This window comes from Pteropus alecto, unplaced genomic scaffold, assembly GCF_000325575.1.
Source record: "Pteropus alecto unplaced genomic scaffold, ASM32557v1 scaffold398, whole genome shotgun sequence".
NCBI lineage: Eukaryota > Metazoa > Chordata > Mammalia > Chiroptera > Pteropodidae > Pteropus > Pteropus alecto.
In genome coordinates, this window is record NW_006442497.1 from 2,749,816 (window position 1) to 2,764,253 (window position 14,438).

At 50.4% G+C, this 14,438-nt stretch overlaps 3 protein-coding genes across 3 annotated transcripts; 1 reads left to right on the forward strand and 2 right to left on the reverse strand.

Annotated features, from left to right (window-relative positions):
* Nucleotides 1-1,892: 1,892 nt before the first annotated feature.
* Nucleotides 1,893-7,870, reverse strand: ZMYND15 (zinc finger MYND-type containing 15). The gene is made up of 14 exons (XM_015597469.2): nucleotides 7,762-7,870; nucleotides 6,642-7,260; nucleotides 5,959-6,193; nucleotides 5,713-5,868; nucleotides 5,295-5,455; nucleotides 4,596-4,748; nucleotides 4,191-4,271; nucleotides 3,936-4,052; nucleotides 3,716-3,804; nucleotides 3,530-3,628; nucleotides 3,208-3,361; nucleotides 3,065-3,123; nucleotides 2,634-2,794; nucleotides 1,893-2,320 (listed from the first exon to the last, which is right to left on the reverse strand). Exons 1-14 carry the CDS (start codon nucleotides 7,846-7,848, stop codon nucleotides 2,149-2,151), a joined length of 2,343 nt encoding a protein of 780 aa, XP_015452955.2. The 5' UTR covers nucleotides 7,849-7,870; the 3' UTR covers nucleotides 1,893-2,148.
* Nucleotides 7,871-8,391: 521 nt separating this feature from the next.
* On the forward strand, nucleotides 8,392-11,642 carry CXCL16 (C-X-C motif chemokine ligand 16). The gene is made up of 5 exons (XM_006922271.3): nucleotides 8,392-8,565; nucleotides 8,911-9,043; nucleotides 9,324-9,406; nucleotides 10,596-11,003; nucleotides 11,449-11,642. The coding sequence occupies exons 1-5, from the start codon at nucleotides 8,496-8,498 to the stop codon at nucleotides 11,493-11,495; spliced, it is 741 nt and encodes a 246-aa protein (XP_006922333.1). The 5' UTR covers nucleotides 8,392-8,495; the 3' UTR covers nucleotides 11,496-11,642.
* Nucleotides 11,518-13,659, reverse strand: MED11 (mediator complex subunit 11). Its single transcript, XM_006922272.3, has 3 exons — nucleotides 13,494-13,659; nucleotides 13,164-13,294; nucleotides 11,518-12,544 (listed from the first exon to the last, which is right to left on the reverse strand). Exons 1-3 carry the CDS (start codon nucleotides 13,576-13,578, stop codon nucleotides 12,407-12,409), a joined length of 354 nt encoding a protein of 117 aa, XP_006922334.2. The 5' UTR covers nucleotides 13,579-13,659; the 3' UTR covers nucleotides 11,518-12,406.
* Nucleotides 13,660-14,438: the final 779 nt, after the last annotated feature.

A 14,438-nucleotide genomic window follows, 5' to 3' on the forward strand; every position in this document is an offset into this window, starting at 1 on the left:
TTCTGACACTATTAGCTGTTTTTACTGCTAGCACTACTTACACCAAATTTTTAGTTTATTTCCCCCTCCCCCACACCAACCAATTCTCCAACTACTGAGACATCAACTGGATGTCCTAAAATTTAGTCAATTCTGACACTAAATGCACAGAGTGAGCTTAATCCAACAAGACTGCCCCCATTTCAGATGCCAATCTTAAGTCCTGGGCCTCCCACACTTCTGACCAACTGACTCTAAATTGGAGGGTCTCATGACCCCCTCAGGTTTGATTATTTACTAAAATGGCTCACGGAACTCAGGATAATGGTTAACTATTACTGATTTATTATAAAGGATATAACTCAGGAAGGGCGAAATGAAATATATGCATAGGGCAAGGTATGGGGTGGTTAGGGGCCTGGCAGAGGTGGTGTAGAGCTACTATGCTCCTTTAGGTGCACCATCCTCAGCACCTCTCCAACCCAGAAGCTCTCTGAACCTCACCAGTTAGGGATTTTTATCGTGGCTCCATTATGGAGGCATGATCAATTAAATCTTGATTAACTAAATCTCCAGCCCCTCACCTCTCCCTGGCTATATATAGGCTGTAAACAGTGGAAAATACCAGGCCTCTAATATATAGTTGGTTTCTCTAGCAAGCAGCCCCCATCCCAAGTTAAAAAGGAGACTCACCTAGGGTTACCTCTATGGGTATGATTGAAAAGAGCTTATAAATAACAAAAGACACTCCTATCATCCCTATCACTCAGGAAATTCCAAGGTTTTAGGAGCTCTTGTGCCAGGAACCTGGAAAAACTAAGTATATATTTTTCATTACATTACAGTATCACAGGAGCTAAAAATAAAATGGGGAAAATGTTGATAATTGTTGAAGCTGTGTGATGGGTACATAGAGACTCATGATACTAAGTTTTGTGACTATTTGGAAGCTTTGATAATAAAATACAATAAAAGAATGACAAAAATCCATATTAAGGATTCTGAACTTAATTTTAAACTTTTTATTTTGAAATATTTTTAGATTTATAGATGAGTTGCAAAGATAGAGCATTCTCCTATACCCTTCACCCATCTTCCTTTAATGTTACATCTTATATAACCACGGCATATTTATCAAAACTAAAAAATTAACGTTGATAGAATACCATTAGCTTAACTACAGACTTTATTCAGATTTCTCCAGTTTTTTCACTAATATTCTTTTCCAGGATACTGCATCATATGTAATCATCACGTCTCCTGAGTCTCTTCCAATCTGTCAGTTTCTTAATCTTTCCTTGCCTCTCATGACTTTGATACCTTTGAAGAGTAGTGGTATTTTGTAGACTGTCCCGCAATTTGGATTTCTCTGATGTTTTCTCATGATTACACTGAGGTTATAGATTTTTGGGAAGAATACTACAGAGGCGATGTGGCCTTCTCATTGCATTGTGTCAGGGAGAACATGATGTTAACATGACTTATTATTTCTTTAACCTTAATCACTTGGTTAAGGTAGTGTCTGCCAGATTTGTCACTATTTTTTTCTTTCTGTACTTTGTGAAAGTCACTAAGTCCGGCCCACACTCAAGAGGACTTTAAAAGTAGAATGAAGTCACTGAGGGATTTAGTGTGTGTGGGGGCGGCGGGGGATGTGTTTGAGTGTTTTAGAAGGAATACTCTGGTGAAATGTGGAGATGAGCCTATGGTGGAGTCTGCAGTGGGACTGGACATAAACTGGTAGATCTGAGTGACTTAGCAGTCTGACTCAGCAGAAGTTAGTTCTTCATTGGATGGGAGTAATGGGAGAAGGTGGAGTCAAGGATGGCTCCGGGTTTCTAGGTTTCTAACTTGGGTAGCTGAGGCCATTTGCTGAATCTAAACCAAGGGGTCTGTGTGCCTCTAGTAGGTTGTATGCTTCCCTTGACTCCCAGTGAGAAGCTACTTTCTGCTTCTTGGCTTGCCTTGGGGCTGGTCCCTGAGGGTTACTAGGGTCGGAAAATGATTTATCCACATATACGCTAGAGGAAGTCTGGAATTTCAAACAAGCAATTTTATTTACCTTTTCCATGTTCTGCCAACTGGCATTCCACTCCCCCGGCCTTGTGTGTTTCCCTGTCCCTTTCAGAGGTGTGTTGGGGGAGGGGGTAGACTGCTACCTCTTAGCCCTCACTTCCTCCGGCGGGTCCCCCGCCCAGGTTTCTTTTCTCCTCGGCGCCTTCGGGCGGGGGCGGGAGGAGCGGCAGGAGTTGGGGCTGGAGCCCCGGGCCCGGGGGCTGTGCGAACCCCGCTCCCTTGTGGAGGCTTGTAGACCAGGTGGAAAATGAAAGCATTGCAGTACCTGAAGGAGGCACAGCGCCGTCGGGGGCGGGGCCAGAGGCCAGGATTACCCAGGGGTGGTTAGCTGGGTCTTTAGGGATGGGCAAGGAGTTGGAGAGATTTTGTGAGCTGATCTAAAGAGGGATGTGTTGGGGTTGTCGAGACCTACCAGGGGGGTGGTGAGTACTAGGGACAGAGAAGGTGGGTCATAGGGCTGGGGCAAGGAGGGGCCCAGGAGAGCAAAGAGGAGGGTAGAGGTGGGCCTTTTAGGATGCTCAGACAAGAGTAAGAAGTTAAGAGTAAGGGAGAAGATCTGGAGGACGGTGGGCCCTTACCAGGGCATGCAGTTGTCGGCCGCTCTGAGGCGAAAGGGGGAGCGGAAGGGGTTGGGTCGTGGAGGGCTGGTGCCCCCTCCTGTGGCCACTGCCATGGTCTGGTCGTCCATCACACAGCCGTACTCGCTGCTCTCGGTGAAGAAGGCCGGTACTCGGAGGGACTGGGGTGGGGGCTAGGCCTCAGACATTCTTGGAGGGGCTCCTCACCCCAGGGACCCTCCCAAGCAGCAAGTTTCGTAGACTGGGTTGACAACTGAGGACCGGACTGACTGGGATGGGGGAGAGGCAGGGGACAGACAAAGAAAGGGGCAAGAGGACCTGTGGGCCGGCCCCAGATCTGTGGAACAGATGATGGGGAAGCAGAGACTTTCAGGAAAAGAGAAGAGACTTGGCAGGAGGTGAGAGAAATTGCCTTTTGCCTCATCACCTACCTGTAACCGGGGCAGTGAGCTCAGCCAAGTGTCCTTGAGACCAAAGCCGGAGTTAAATCCTGTGGACGGAGGGAGAGCAGGAAGAAGCTGGATCCCATGGTTTCTTCTCCCACATTACCTACACTTCTACCCTAGGCTCTTACCTATAACCAAGTCAGGCTTGGGTCCCTGGAGCAGGTGGTAGGGCCGTGCAGACACTTTGATCTGCAGGTCCCTGCGGCCCCCCTTCTCCTTAGTCCCACAGCTGAGCCTTGCTGATACTCCAGAACCAGGACGGACAGATACTTCAGGGCCATCCTAGAGAACCATGAGTGGAGTAGAGAAACCACTGGAAATTAGGGTACTGGTGGATGCATCAGGCAAGATAGGAGTGGGGAGGAGGGAGTGGAAGGGCAGGGTCCAATCAGGAAGACAGTAAGAGGATCAGGGCTGAATAGCAAGACCCACCCCCCCCTTAGCCCTCACTCTCTGCAGGGTAAAGTGCTGCTGGTCACTCTCAGGGGGCAAGCCGTCACCCACAAACTGCAGCTCCAGGGCCACATGGGGGAGCAGGACCAAGAGCTCCTAAAGGACAGAGAGGACAGATCTGGGGCCCACCCTGCATCTACTTTCACATCCAAATGCCCAACCTTCAGGCCTGGAGAGACTTACCCAAAACACCATGACAAGGTCAAATTCCTTCCCGGCCTCCACCACATGGATTTTCAAGGACTGTTTGTTCTGGATGTTGAGCTCAGGGACTGGGTGAGAAGCTAGCTTTTTAAGGATATGGTCTCCCTCCTCTTTCCTCCTGTCCCCTACCAGCTCCATGTCCCCCGTGCGCCATACACTCCTCCCCTGCCCCCTCTCCCCCCACCTCTTCTTTTCTTACAGGACTGGGGCACAAGATGGGTGATGACGTAGTACACAGTCAGCGGGTATGTGAGCAGTACAGCCATGGGGGAGTCCAAGCTGAGTCCCCGCCATGAGTAGTAATCTTGCCACGAGCCTAGGGAGAATGCGTTACTGGGGCACCTGGCCCTAGGCCCGGACCCCAATCTTTCTAGTCTAATAGGCCCCTTTATCTCAGCCATCTAGACTGCTGGCTCTCCAGTCGCTGTCCCTACCCCTAGTTCCTTCAGCTCACCAAAGAGGCACCTGGGTGGCTCTAGGGGCACAGGAGGCATCAGGGCAGGCCCGTATCCCTGGAGAAGCTGGTAGGGATCTCCTGAGAGGAGGAAAGAGGAGCTTTGTGTCAGAAAGACCCGGCCTTGGCCAATCCCCCTTTCCCTTCCAAAGGAGCTGTATTACCTGAGAGAAGACCTGGAGCTGCAGCAAGAGGAATGGGAGTTGCCTAGGGATGGAGTTTCTGGTTGGGGTGGACAGTGGTGACTTCTTAGAGAGGATTGGCGAAGGGACTAAAATGGCTCTGGTGGTAATGGTAGGTTTTAGCGTGTATATAGAGGGATTATCTAGGACCCGGACAACTTTTTTCTCTCCCATCCTTTCCTCTAGTCTGAGAGGCCCATGCCCGAAGAGAGTTCCCACGCACCATTGAGAAGAAGGCTGAGGAATGGTGTGCTGCCCTGGGGGTGTCTGGGGGTGCCAGGGCCTGGAATCAGCATGCTTATCTGGGTCCAGTAGCCACGAGTGAGGCCCCGTGAGGCCAGGAAGGCCTCCTTGTTGAAGGTTTCACTGGTCACCTCTAGAGAAGGAGGAGGAGAGGGGTTGAAAGCCTGGTGGCTAGGACCCCAGACTTTAGCTCTCCTCAGTCTCTCCCAAGGCCCCTGGGTCTGAGTCTGGTGCTAGTCAGGGAGAGAACTACCATTTCTGAGTGTCTACAGTATAGCAGGCATCCGGCCTACAGAATTCTTACAATTCTCTGAGAACATCTGTTGGTATCCCTATTTTACAGATGAGGAAATAGAGATACTAAGAAAAAAAGTGATTTGTTTAAGGTCGCCACTTAGTGTTGGAGCTAGGAAACGAGTGTTGAATCACTACTCCCAAATCCCCTAAGCTCCCTCAGGGATCCGGGTGCTCAGTCCTCGGCTCCAGAGACCCTGTCTCCAGCCCTAGGGTTCTAGTCCCCAAATCTAAATACCCAGTACCCAGCCCTTATTTCAGAGATCCAGACTACAGGCCCAGGTACTTAACCTTCAATCTTAGGACCCTGTTCCCAGACACCCAGGCCACAGACTCAAAGACCGATTCCCAGTTCCTTCTCCTCACCCTGACCTCCTTATGGTACCTGCAGTGTAGGTAAAAGGCAGAGTTGCCAGTTCTCCTGCCCGCTCCATGAAGGCTGCAAGCCTTGGGCACCAGAATCGGTGGCTCACATCATCTGGGCATCGCCGCCAGTCAGCCCTGAGACAGGCCTCTCCACAGTACAAGACAGCATTACACTGGGGGCTGGGGTCACAGGGGTTGGTGGACACTCAGTGTTAATCTCTGTTAAGTCCTCTGTCTGCTCTCTATCAGCCCTGCAGCTGCCCAGGTATCACTAGGTCTATTCATCTGTATTCTCTCTGCCTGTAACAGTTTGTTGTTTTGTCTCATTTCCCTATCCCTCTGTCTGTCTTCAGGGTCCCCCACCAGCCTGCTTTCCCTCTATTTTCCTGACTGTTGGAGTCTTCCTCCCTCTTACTCCATCTTCGCAGGCTGCTCACCAGGGCGTCAGCTTCACTTCAAAGCTGTGCCTGTGACAAACATGGCAGGTTCGAGCCCGAAGGGAGGCAAAGGTGAAGCCTGGCCGGGGACCCCATGTCCGCATTGGAGTCTTGGCTAACTTCACGCCTAGCCTTGGGACCAGACTCTCCAGCTCTCTAAATGGGGGTGGAGAGGGGCATCAGGCTAGGGGGCTCAGAAGTCTGGGCTCCTAGGCTTCCCCACCCTCAGATATCAGATTTCTGTACCGATGCAGTTGGGCATCTCCCACAGTAAGCTGTCGGGGCTTTCGAGGGTCTCCAGAGCCCATGGGGCAGGCCATGCTGTGGCAGAGGAGAGCATAGGCCCTAGGAACCAGGTTCTCTGTCCCTGAGCTCCTGCCTGTACTCTCCTGGACTCCATCCATTAGCAGGTCAATGCCCAAGATGGTGCCATGTTCGTCTGTCACCAGTAAGAGGCAGGAGAGGTGCAGGGGGGCAGCCTCTGGGGAAAAAGGAAAAAGTTGTGGGTGGTGGGTAGCAAAGATGATTAGGGTCCAGGTGCCAAACTCAAATACCTATAGGGGCTAGGCAAGTGAACTGAGTAAAGGGGACTAGGTAGAGAGGGTATGCTTCATCTGAAGGGGACAGCTGATACATAGTACCAGCATTTGCTGCCATGCAGAAATGTGGGCCTGCTGTCAGGACTTTAGATTTTTCTTGAGAAGATATAACTGTAGACTTTGGGAGTTTTTTTCTCTTAATCTTTAAATGTTGGCTCAAACTAAAAAACAAAACACACTGTGGTCAATGAAAACACCTATTCAGGCCAGACTGGCCTGAAGCCACTCTCTTGTTTGTGACTCCTAACTGGGTTCTGAGTGGTATAGCAGGGCTTCAGAGGGGGAGTTGCCTGAGCAGGGGGCAGCGCAGGGCCAGCCCTGGGTTCTTACCACTTCTCCGTTCCTTCCTCTTCTCAGGCCCTGTTTCTTCTTCTGCCCTGTCCTCTTGGCAGCCATCCTCACCACCTCCTGCCTCCTGCTCAGTCTCCTCTGGTTCCCCTGGAGGATTTGATTCCTGGGGGGACTCCCTGCTGGTATGGGCCAGCTCTCCATCCTCCTCTGATTCTACCTTCTTCTCTGTGCCTGCACCCTCCTCTCCATTCTCTTTCTCCTCCTCTTCCTCCTCTTCCTCCTCCCCTTCCTCCCCTTCCTCCAGGCTGACAAAGCTGACATAGGGGCTTAGGTCTCGCAGGTGAAGTGGGGGCTCCTCTCCCAGGAGCCGGGTGGCCCCCAGGCCTGGTCCGGGGCCTGGCTCTGACCCTTGCCCCAGGCTGATGCCCACACTATGGTTGGGTAAAACGTGGAGCACCCAAAGGGCAGGGTCCTGGGGCAGCCTTCTGATCTGAGCCTCTAGCTGTCGCCAGCGGCCCTCAAGGCTGGCCCCCACAGCCCCACGCTCTGCCACGAACTTGTGGAACCAGCCAAAGAGGAGGGCAGCGAAATCAAGGAACTCATCTCGGTATCCAGACACAAACTCCATGTCTTCAGGGGCACAGGGTCTTGGCCCAGACTAAGCAGAGAAAGGGATATATATGGTCAGGGAGAGGGTGATGGTAATTTGGGTCTGGGTCACAAAATGGGGAGGGTGAGTTTGAGGGTCACTTAAGGTGGGATCTATGGATGAATGTTAGAAGCCGAGAATATAGAGTTTTCAGGGTAGAGGATGGGAGTCCAGGGATGAGAATGGGGGCTAGATTTGAAAGTGGGCCATTAGGGTTAGAGACATACTTAGGAGTGAGATGGCATTTGGGGCTCAAAATCTGAGGCTCAAACCCTCAAAAGTAAGGTTTGAGTTGGGATAGAGATGAGGGACGGCTGATCCTATTGGGAAGTATCTGAAAAGGAGCGAAGAAGTTTGGATCCATCTGTGGGGTGCAGGAGGAGGGAACAGAAGCTTGAGTGTCCCTTCGGCTTGGATCGGTTTGGTGGTGAGCCCCAGTAGACCCAGCCCCTCCCAGCCGCTCCACTACTCCGGTACCTGCAGCCGCCACCACTTTTCGAAGGTAAATACCTCGGCGCGGGGGAGGAGGAGCGCGGGGAGAAGGGGCGGTCGTGACGTCAGGGCGTGGAGTCCACAGCCCATCCCTCGGGTGGCCATCCCCCTGCGAGTCAGCGCCGTGTACCCAGGCGGCCCTGGCCAGTGGCCATTCAGCTGCTCACTCGGACATCACCCCGGCCATGTGACTGGATCCGGCTATGCCAGGACCCCTGCCTGGGAAGTGAAAGCAAGAGTCTTGAAGGAGGAAGTGGGATGTAGACGCTCACCCGTGTCCCAGGTCCCGTGGACCTAGCTGAGGTGAGTAGGCGGACGGGCGGGGCTGGCATCCCTCATCGAATCAGCGGGTCGGGTCACTGCCCACTTGCTCCGCCTCGACGCCGGAGTTTTCTTTGGCTGTCTTCAAACCTTTCTGGCCAACTCCTCGACCAAGGCTCGGGACGCAGCACGGGGACGGAGGCGAAGGAGCTCTGCCTCCGGGGGTTTCCCCACTGCGGGAGGCCGGCGGCCTCGAGGAGGAGTCGACCGTACTGACCGCACTGTCGGTTCCAGACGCTGTGAGATCCGAGAGGGAGGGAGCGGCGCCGTCACCTCGCGCACCCTTCTCAGCGGGACTGGACGTCCACGGCCGCTTTCTCTCCTGGAATCTCAGGCGGAACGCGGGAAGGAAGCGAAAGCCTTAGATAAACCAGCTGGACGTCACCCTCCAGAGCCTGACTAGGAGTTGGACAGGGCCAGGTGGCCCCGAGATGTGGAAAGACTGGAGACCTCAGTCCCTCATGCTCCCATTTCTTCTGCTAGCGTGGCTGACTCTGCTAGGTTCGTCAGGGGACGGGCTAGGGCCGATACCCCAATCTGGGGAAGAGTGTGAGTGTGTGTGTGTGTGTGGGGGGGGTGCACTAGGGCGGCGCGATTGAATAAGTGGGGAGCCAGGCACAACTGGTGAAGGGAGAGGGCCAGGTGCCTGGAGTTAGGGTCAGGCTGGGGGACACCTGGGTAGGATTATGAATGTATTTGGGGGCATTTGATGTATGCGTTGAGACTGTGGGTCGGATCCCAGGGTTAAGGGGGAGGCTGCAATAGGGCAGTGAGTTGGAGGCTAAATAATAGCTAGGGTAGCCCCTTGGCCTGGGAACCTGTGCTGACCGTCTCTGTCCTACTCAGGCTATGGCAACGAGGGCAGCAGCACTGGAAGTTGTTACTGTAATAAATCTTATTTTGGCACTCCCCCGGTTCACATCATAGAACATCTACGAAATCACCTGAAAGTTTATGATCGGTGTACTTCCTACATCAGGTAATTTCATCCACCCCTGGGAGGACAGCACCTGCACAATCCCTCCCTGCCAGGTACCTTCAGGACCCTCTAGTCAAACTTGAACTTTTTCTGGGAGGACCTACCCCCTTTCTAAGTTATGTTTGCTAATTCTCCACACCACTTTCTTGTCCCACCTACCTGGGAATTTCCCTCTCAGCAGAAATGGGTCGCTCTTGGTGACCTCATGACTTTGGAATGAGGAAACAGCTGGGGAAGGGAAGGGGTGGAATGAAGCTGAGACCAAGTCCTCTATATGCAGGTTCCACCTACGTTCCCGGACTGTGTGTGGGGGGAGCAAAGAACAATGGGTGATTGAATTGGTGAGCTGCTTGGATCTCGGAGGTGAGAGCTTTCCCCCTCTTCCTCAGGTTCTGTCTCCAGGGATCCTAGCCTCCACCTTACAATTTTCTTTGCCTTAGCCCTTTCCTGTGACACCTCACATTTATGTTCTGATGCTGGCCAAAGTACTTTCATTTAGTTAAGTTCCTGTTTACCAAACATCATTCACCAGCACTTTCATGATTTTTGCCAATTCATCCTTATCACCTGTGCTATAATTAATATTTTTCTTGAAATCAAGGTACTATTTTTGTCTTCCAGTATTTTATTATGGAAATTTAAAAACAAACAATATACAAAAGTTGAAAGAATTGTAGTGAATATTCATATACCCACTACCTAGATTCTATAATATTTGATTTTTGTTTATATTTTACATATTTTGTATGTACATAATAAAGTATATATTTTATATTTTACAGTGTCAGGTTTACAACATTTTAATTATATATGCTTTATTGCACATCTATCTGTTTATTCCTCTGTCCATCATAAGCCTACCTTATTTTCTGAGGCATTTCCAAGTGAGTTCAGGCATGGCTATCCTTTGTCCCCAAACATTTCAGCATGCATATAAATAAATAGAGTTCAATATCTTATTGTTTTTTTTCTTTTGAGGTAAAATTTACATACAATGAAATGAATAAATCTTATGTATACAAAAGTCACTTTTGAAAAACTTAAATAGCGATTTGTCCTAAGCAATAATATCTGTGAAGTCACAAATTTGATACATTGGTTGTAATTTTCTCCTAAAATATACAACCATTAAAATATAAAATATTTTCCTTGTCTCACCCAAAGTTATCTTGCGTAGCTTCAGTGGTACACTTACTGCCCCTTAGGCTCTATGGACCTACATTATTCCATTTAATCCTCTGAGCTACCCTGGCCCTTGCTATTAAAACTATCTCCACAATGAGTCTCAGAAAGATTAAAAGACAAGGGGCAAGGTCACACGGCTACTTTATAGCAGGACCAGGGTTCCAACCCAGGTCTTTTGTACACTTTTCCCAGTGGTTCCATGTTGTGATTGCCTCATTTCCTTCTCCCCCACTTATCCCCTCCCCCTGTCTTCCTCACCTGGCCTTCAGCTGTTCCCTTGATGTTCTCCTTGACCCATTACCCTTCCCTCTATCTACTTCTTCACCTTGTGCCCTCAGCCCTGATTCCTCACTTCTTGCCTCTCCAGAATGTGGACATGATTACTACAGGAGAGTGGTTCACCGGGAGCATTTACGTCCCCCTAGCACCCAGGTTCCTGAGCTCACAAAAAGTTCACCTTCAGACGTGGGCACCCCTGTCCAGAGGTATCTGCCACCCATCCTGCTGCAGTCTACCCAGCAGCCTACCCTTCCAGCAGGAGAACTGTCCTTGGACAAAAAGCTCACCCACACCAATGAAACCAGTACTTCCTCTGTGGGCAGCAGTCTGGAGGCTGGGGAGAACCAGAAGCAGATGAAAGAAAATATGGGTCCTACAGCTGAAATATCAGTGATGGTGCCAGTGCTGTCCCTCTTGGCCATCGTTTTCATCCTCATTGGAGTACTCCTCTATGTGCTGTGTAAGAGGAGAAAGCCATCACTGCAGTACCCTCCAGGTAAACTAGGCCTCTGAATCCCTCCCCCAAGGGACAAGAGCCTCCCTGGCAGGGATCCAGACCCCAGTAGCTCCCAGGTTGCTGGAAACCTGCCCCAGGCAGACAAATATGAAAGCTGCCTGCACCATGGACCATAGGTCATGAGAGAAGAGTCAGCCAGACTATGGAATTGGGAGGAAGGGAAACCACCATGGGCCCAGTGACCAGTGCTTGGCCTTTGAAGTTAGGCAGTACTTGGAGCAACATCAAGATAACATCTAGAGCAGGCTGGTAGGAGATGAAGCTGTGGAATAAGGTGGGAGCCATAATTCACAAATCTTTATTGAGCACCTACTGTGTACCAGGTTGTATGGTTAATATTTTGGAGTCTGACCCCCGAGTTCAAGCTATCTCCCAACTTCCCTAGATCTCAGAGCTCATCTCTCAATTTCTTTATCTTTTCCAGATTTGCAGTTTCATTACATACCTGTGACACCGGACTCAAATGCTTGAACTAAGAATGGAAGCTCGTGAATATAGAGATTGTGATTTATTTAGAATCATACACATTTAATGCACTCAATCAATCTCTGGAACATGGTAGGCACTTTGTACATACTTGTTAATGGTTAATATGTAAATAACTAGCCACTGCCCTGAGACCATTCCTTTTTTTTTTCTTCCTATGTTATAATGTAATATCTACCTTTTATACTGAGTAAATCTTAAATTTTTTACTAAAAATTATTTTTATAATTAGACTTTTTTTTTGCATACACTGGCCTCATGCCTTTGTTCCCCTATGATGATTCCTGGCTTCAGCTTCTCTGCTGATGGTCCTGTTCTGCCCACCCCTCTTCCAAGTCACTGTTCACAATATACCAGCTATTCCTCCTAATTTTAGCCTTCTCCTGCTTCTTCCCCTGAACCCACAGTGAAGGCTTGGAGTTTCCCACCTTCCCTCAGCAGCTGCCATACAGTCTAGTTTTACTTCCTTAATCTGTTGCATCACTCATATATGCCCCAGTGAAAGGCTGAGCTCCTTGTTTTTATTGTTATTGTTTTTATTATTAAAACCCTTAGTTCTTGTTTTGTCTCTTCCAATGAAGATAAATGTGTGTTCACTGGCCCAAGTCCGCGGAAGCCTGGGACAGGGACATGAAGTGCATGAGGAAGTAGGTTGGGTGTCCGAATTTCCATCTTTCCTGTTTGAGCTCATCAGCACTGTTGTGAAGTGCAGAGCAGGAGCACCCTCCTGGAGGAGTGACAAGTAGTTATGGGCAGGCTTGGTCTTTAAGTTTTTCCTTTTGCCCCTTTGTCTGACCAGCATGTACGTGGCAGCCCATGTTCGCCATCCTGCAGGTCTCCACTTCTGTCCCGGGATGCAGGTGCTGGTCTCCCTCCAACCTCTCCACTGACTTGGCCTAGTTTTCCAGCATCTGCTCACAGGTCCGGGCCACATCACTGAGCTTAAGACGAGCATAGTCCACTCGCTTCAGGGCCATCTGGCAGTCCTTCCTTGAAGAGTAGCTGGAGCCCTCATGGGGCTGCCCTGTGGCCACCTACAGGACATTTCAATTGGTCAGTGAAACACCCCCTCCCTTACCCATCTCCCCAACCAGGTATCAGGTCTCTTGCTTCCTTTCTTCTCTAAGTTTGAATCTATTATGCCACATGATAGCTGGATGACCTAGGGCAAATCTCTTAACTTCTGTTAACCTCATCTGGAAGATAGAGGTTGTTGTATGATTAGATAAGATAATGCAGTGTTTAGCACATTGTAAAAATTTGGTAAATGGTGGTTGCTGTTGTAATGACTTCAGAACCCACTCAATCCTGTTCCTTTTTTCAGGATGTAGCTATCTGGGACTTCATGCCCCTGAGGTCAGGTCAAGTTTCTAGGGGGCAAAGTCCTATAGCTTTGGAAGTGTTTACGAGCCCTCTCCCAGGACTTCCTGAGACATCTAGTGGCTCATATGATGCAGCCCAGTCAAATAGGCACGGTAGCCTTTAATTTTTTCCTTTTAGTGGGAAGAAACCGACCCTGGAAGGGAGGATTCTGCGAGTCACAGCTTGGGCGGCCTGGTCCTGCCTGGCTCCTGAGGGAGGACAAGGCTCCTCCAGGGACCTCTGAAATTTAAGGCAGAAAGCTGAGTGGGCGCACTGCACCCTCCCACTCACCTGAGTGAGATAACGGATCTGAGCCGACAGCTCCGCCTCCACATGTTGAACCGACGCGGTGAAGGCCGCCGCCTGCCGGTCTAGCAGCCGCTCATTGGTTTTTTCCTTGGAAAGTTCCAGGATCACTGTACCTGCCGGGGCAGAGAAAGGGCGGGGCTACTCAGAGAACGCCAGTACAGCCCCGCCCAAGGGCAAGCCCCTCCCACCCCGCACGCGTCGCGCATGCACCTAAGATCCCTCTCCAACCCCACTCCTAGTCTCAAGTCCGCGTATATGCATGCGGCTCTGCCTCACTCTCGCTCCCTTCCTCCCGGTCGTCGTATCCCCAACCTGCATTTTGAAGAATGGCACCGATTTCCCTTTCGATGTCTTCTAGGGCGCGTAGTCGCTCGTTTGCCAGGCTGTAGGTAGCCATTGTCACTCTGGGAACCCACCGGATTTTCTTCTTTTGCGAAATGAGACTCTGGAACCCGGAAGAGGCTGTGGTTTTTGCGCCTGCGCAGAGCATGCTCTCTAGCCGACACTACAATTCCCAGCGTGTCTAGCGCAGGCTCGCCTTTCGCGGTTACCGGGTGAACTACAACTCCCAGAGGGTCCGGCGCATGCTTAGATCTGCGCCACCGCCACGGGATTACCTGTGTGACAGTATGGAAACATTCCCTAGCCGGAGGCAATTGTGACCTGTCCACCTCTACGACACTATCTTGTGGTCTATAGTTAATTTCGTCTACAAGATTTTATTGAGCGTGTGCTGGTGCTGGGTGATGATGGTGGGAGCTCTGGGGTATTCCTCCTGACTACACAGCCATGGAACTTCTGTCTGCCTCCCCCACTCCGCCGTGTATCGGGGCCTGGGGGAAAAGCTTGACTTGGTGAGTGTTACATAATTCGCCCTAGCACTTACCCTTGAACAGGGGCCCTACTAAAACACAGTCTATATTCTCAGAAGCTAGCCTATTTCAGCCTTTTCTCCTTTTCCTTTCTGGTTGTCTATTATGTAACGGGCGCTGGGGATACAAGGGTGAATGAGATAGTCTCTCATGCGATAGTGGCACAGGCGTTTTGTTAGAGGTATGCCCAGAGTGTATTGCCAGGAACACAGAGAAAGGATTCTGGGAGGAAGTGCTGCTTGAACTGAATCTTCAAGGTTAACTTGGTTGGAGAGGAAAAGGGAACTGGCATAGGCAAATGCATGTGAAGAGGTCCAGCACATTTGAAGTACAGCAAGAGATTCAATTTGGAGTGAATGGAGTGTGGTAGTGGTTAGGTTTGATT

Bases quoted from the DNA above. Each gene is read 5' to 3' on its own strand.
- ZMYND15 (XM_015597469.2), bottom strand. From the start codon at position 7,848: ATGGCCACCCGAGGGATGGGCTGTGGACTCCACGCCCTGACGTCACGA. The intron at 5,869-5,958 runs GTACAGAAATCT...ACCCCCATTTAG, and splicing joins GGAGATGCCCAACTGCATCG to AGAGCTGGAGAGTCTGGTCC. The intron at 3,362-3,529 runs GTGAGGGCTAAG...ATGGTTCTCTAG, and splicing joins AGCACTTTACCCTGCAGAGA to GATGGCCCTGAAGTATCTGT.
- CXCL16 (XM_006922271.3), top strand. From the start codon at position 8,496: ATGTGGAAAGACTGGAGACCTCAGTCCCTCATGCTCCCATTTCTTCTG. The intron at 9,044-9,323 runs GTAATTTCATCC...CTCTATATGCAG, and splicing joins CGGTGTACTTCCTACATCAG to GTTCCACCTACGTTCCCGGA. The intron at 9,407-10,595 runs GTGAGAGCTTTC...TTGCCTCTCCAG, and splicing joins GAGCTGCTTGGATCTCGGAG to AATGTGGACATGATTACTAC.
- MED11 (XM_006922272.3), bottom strand. From the start codon at position 13,578: ATGGCTACCTACAGCCTGGCAAACGAGCGACTACGCGCCCTAGAAGAC. The intron at 13,295-13,493 runs GTTGGGGATACG...CTGCCCCGGCAG, and splicing joins TGCCATTCTTCAAAATGCAG to GTACAGTGATCCTGGAACTT. The intron at 12,545-13,163 runs GTGAGTGGGAGG...AATGTCCTGTAG, and splicing joins AGATCCGTTATCTCACTCAG to GTGGCCACAGGGCAGCCCCA.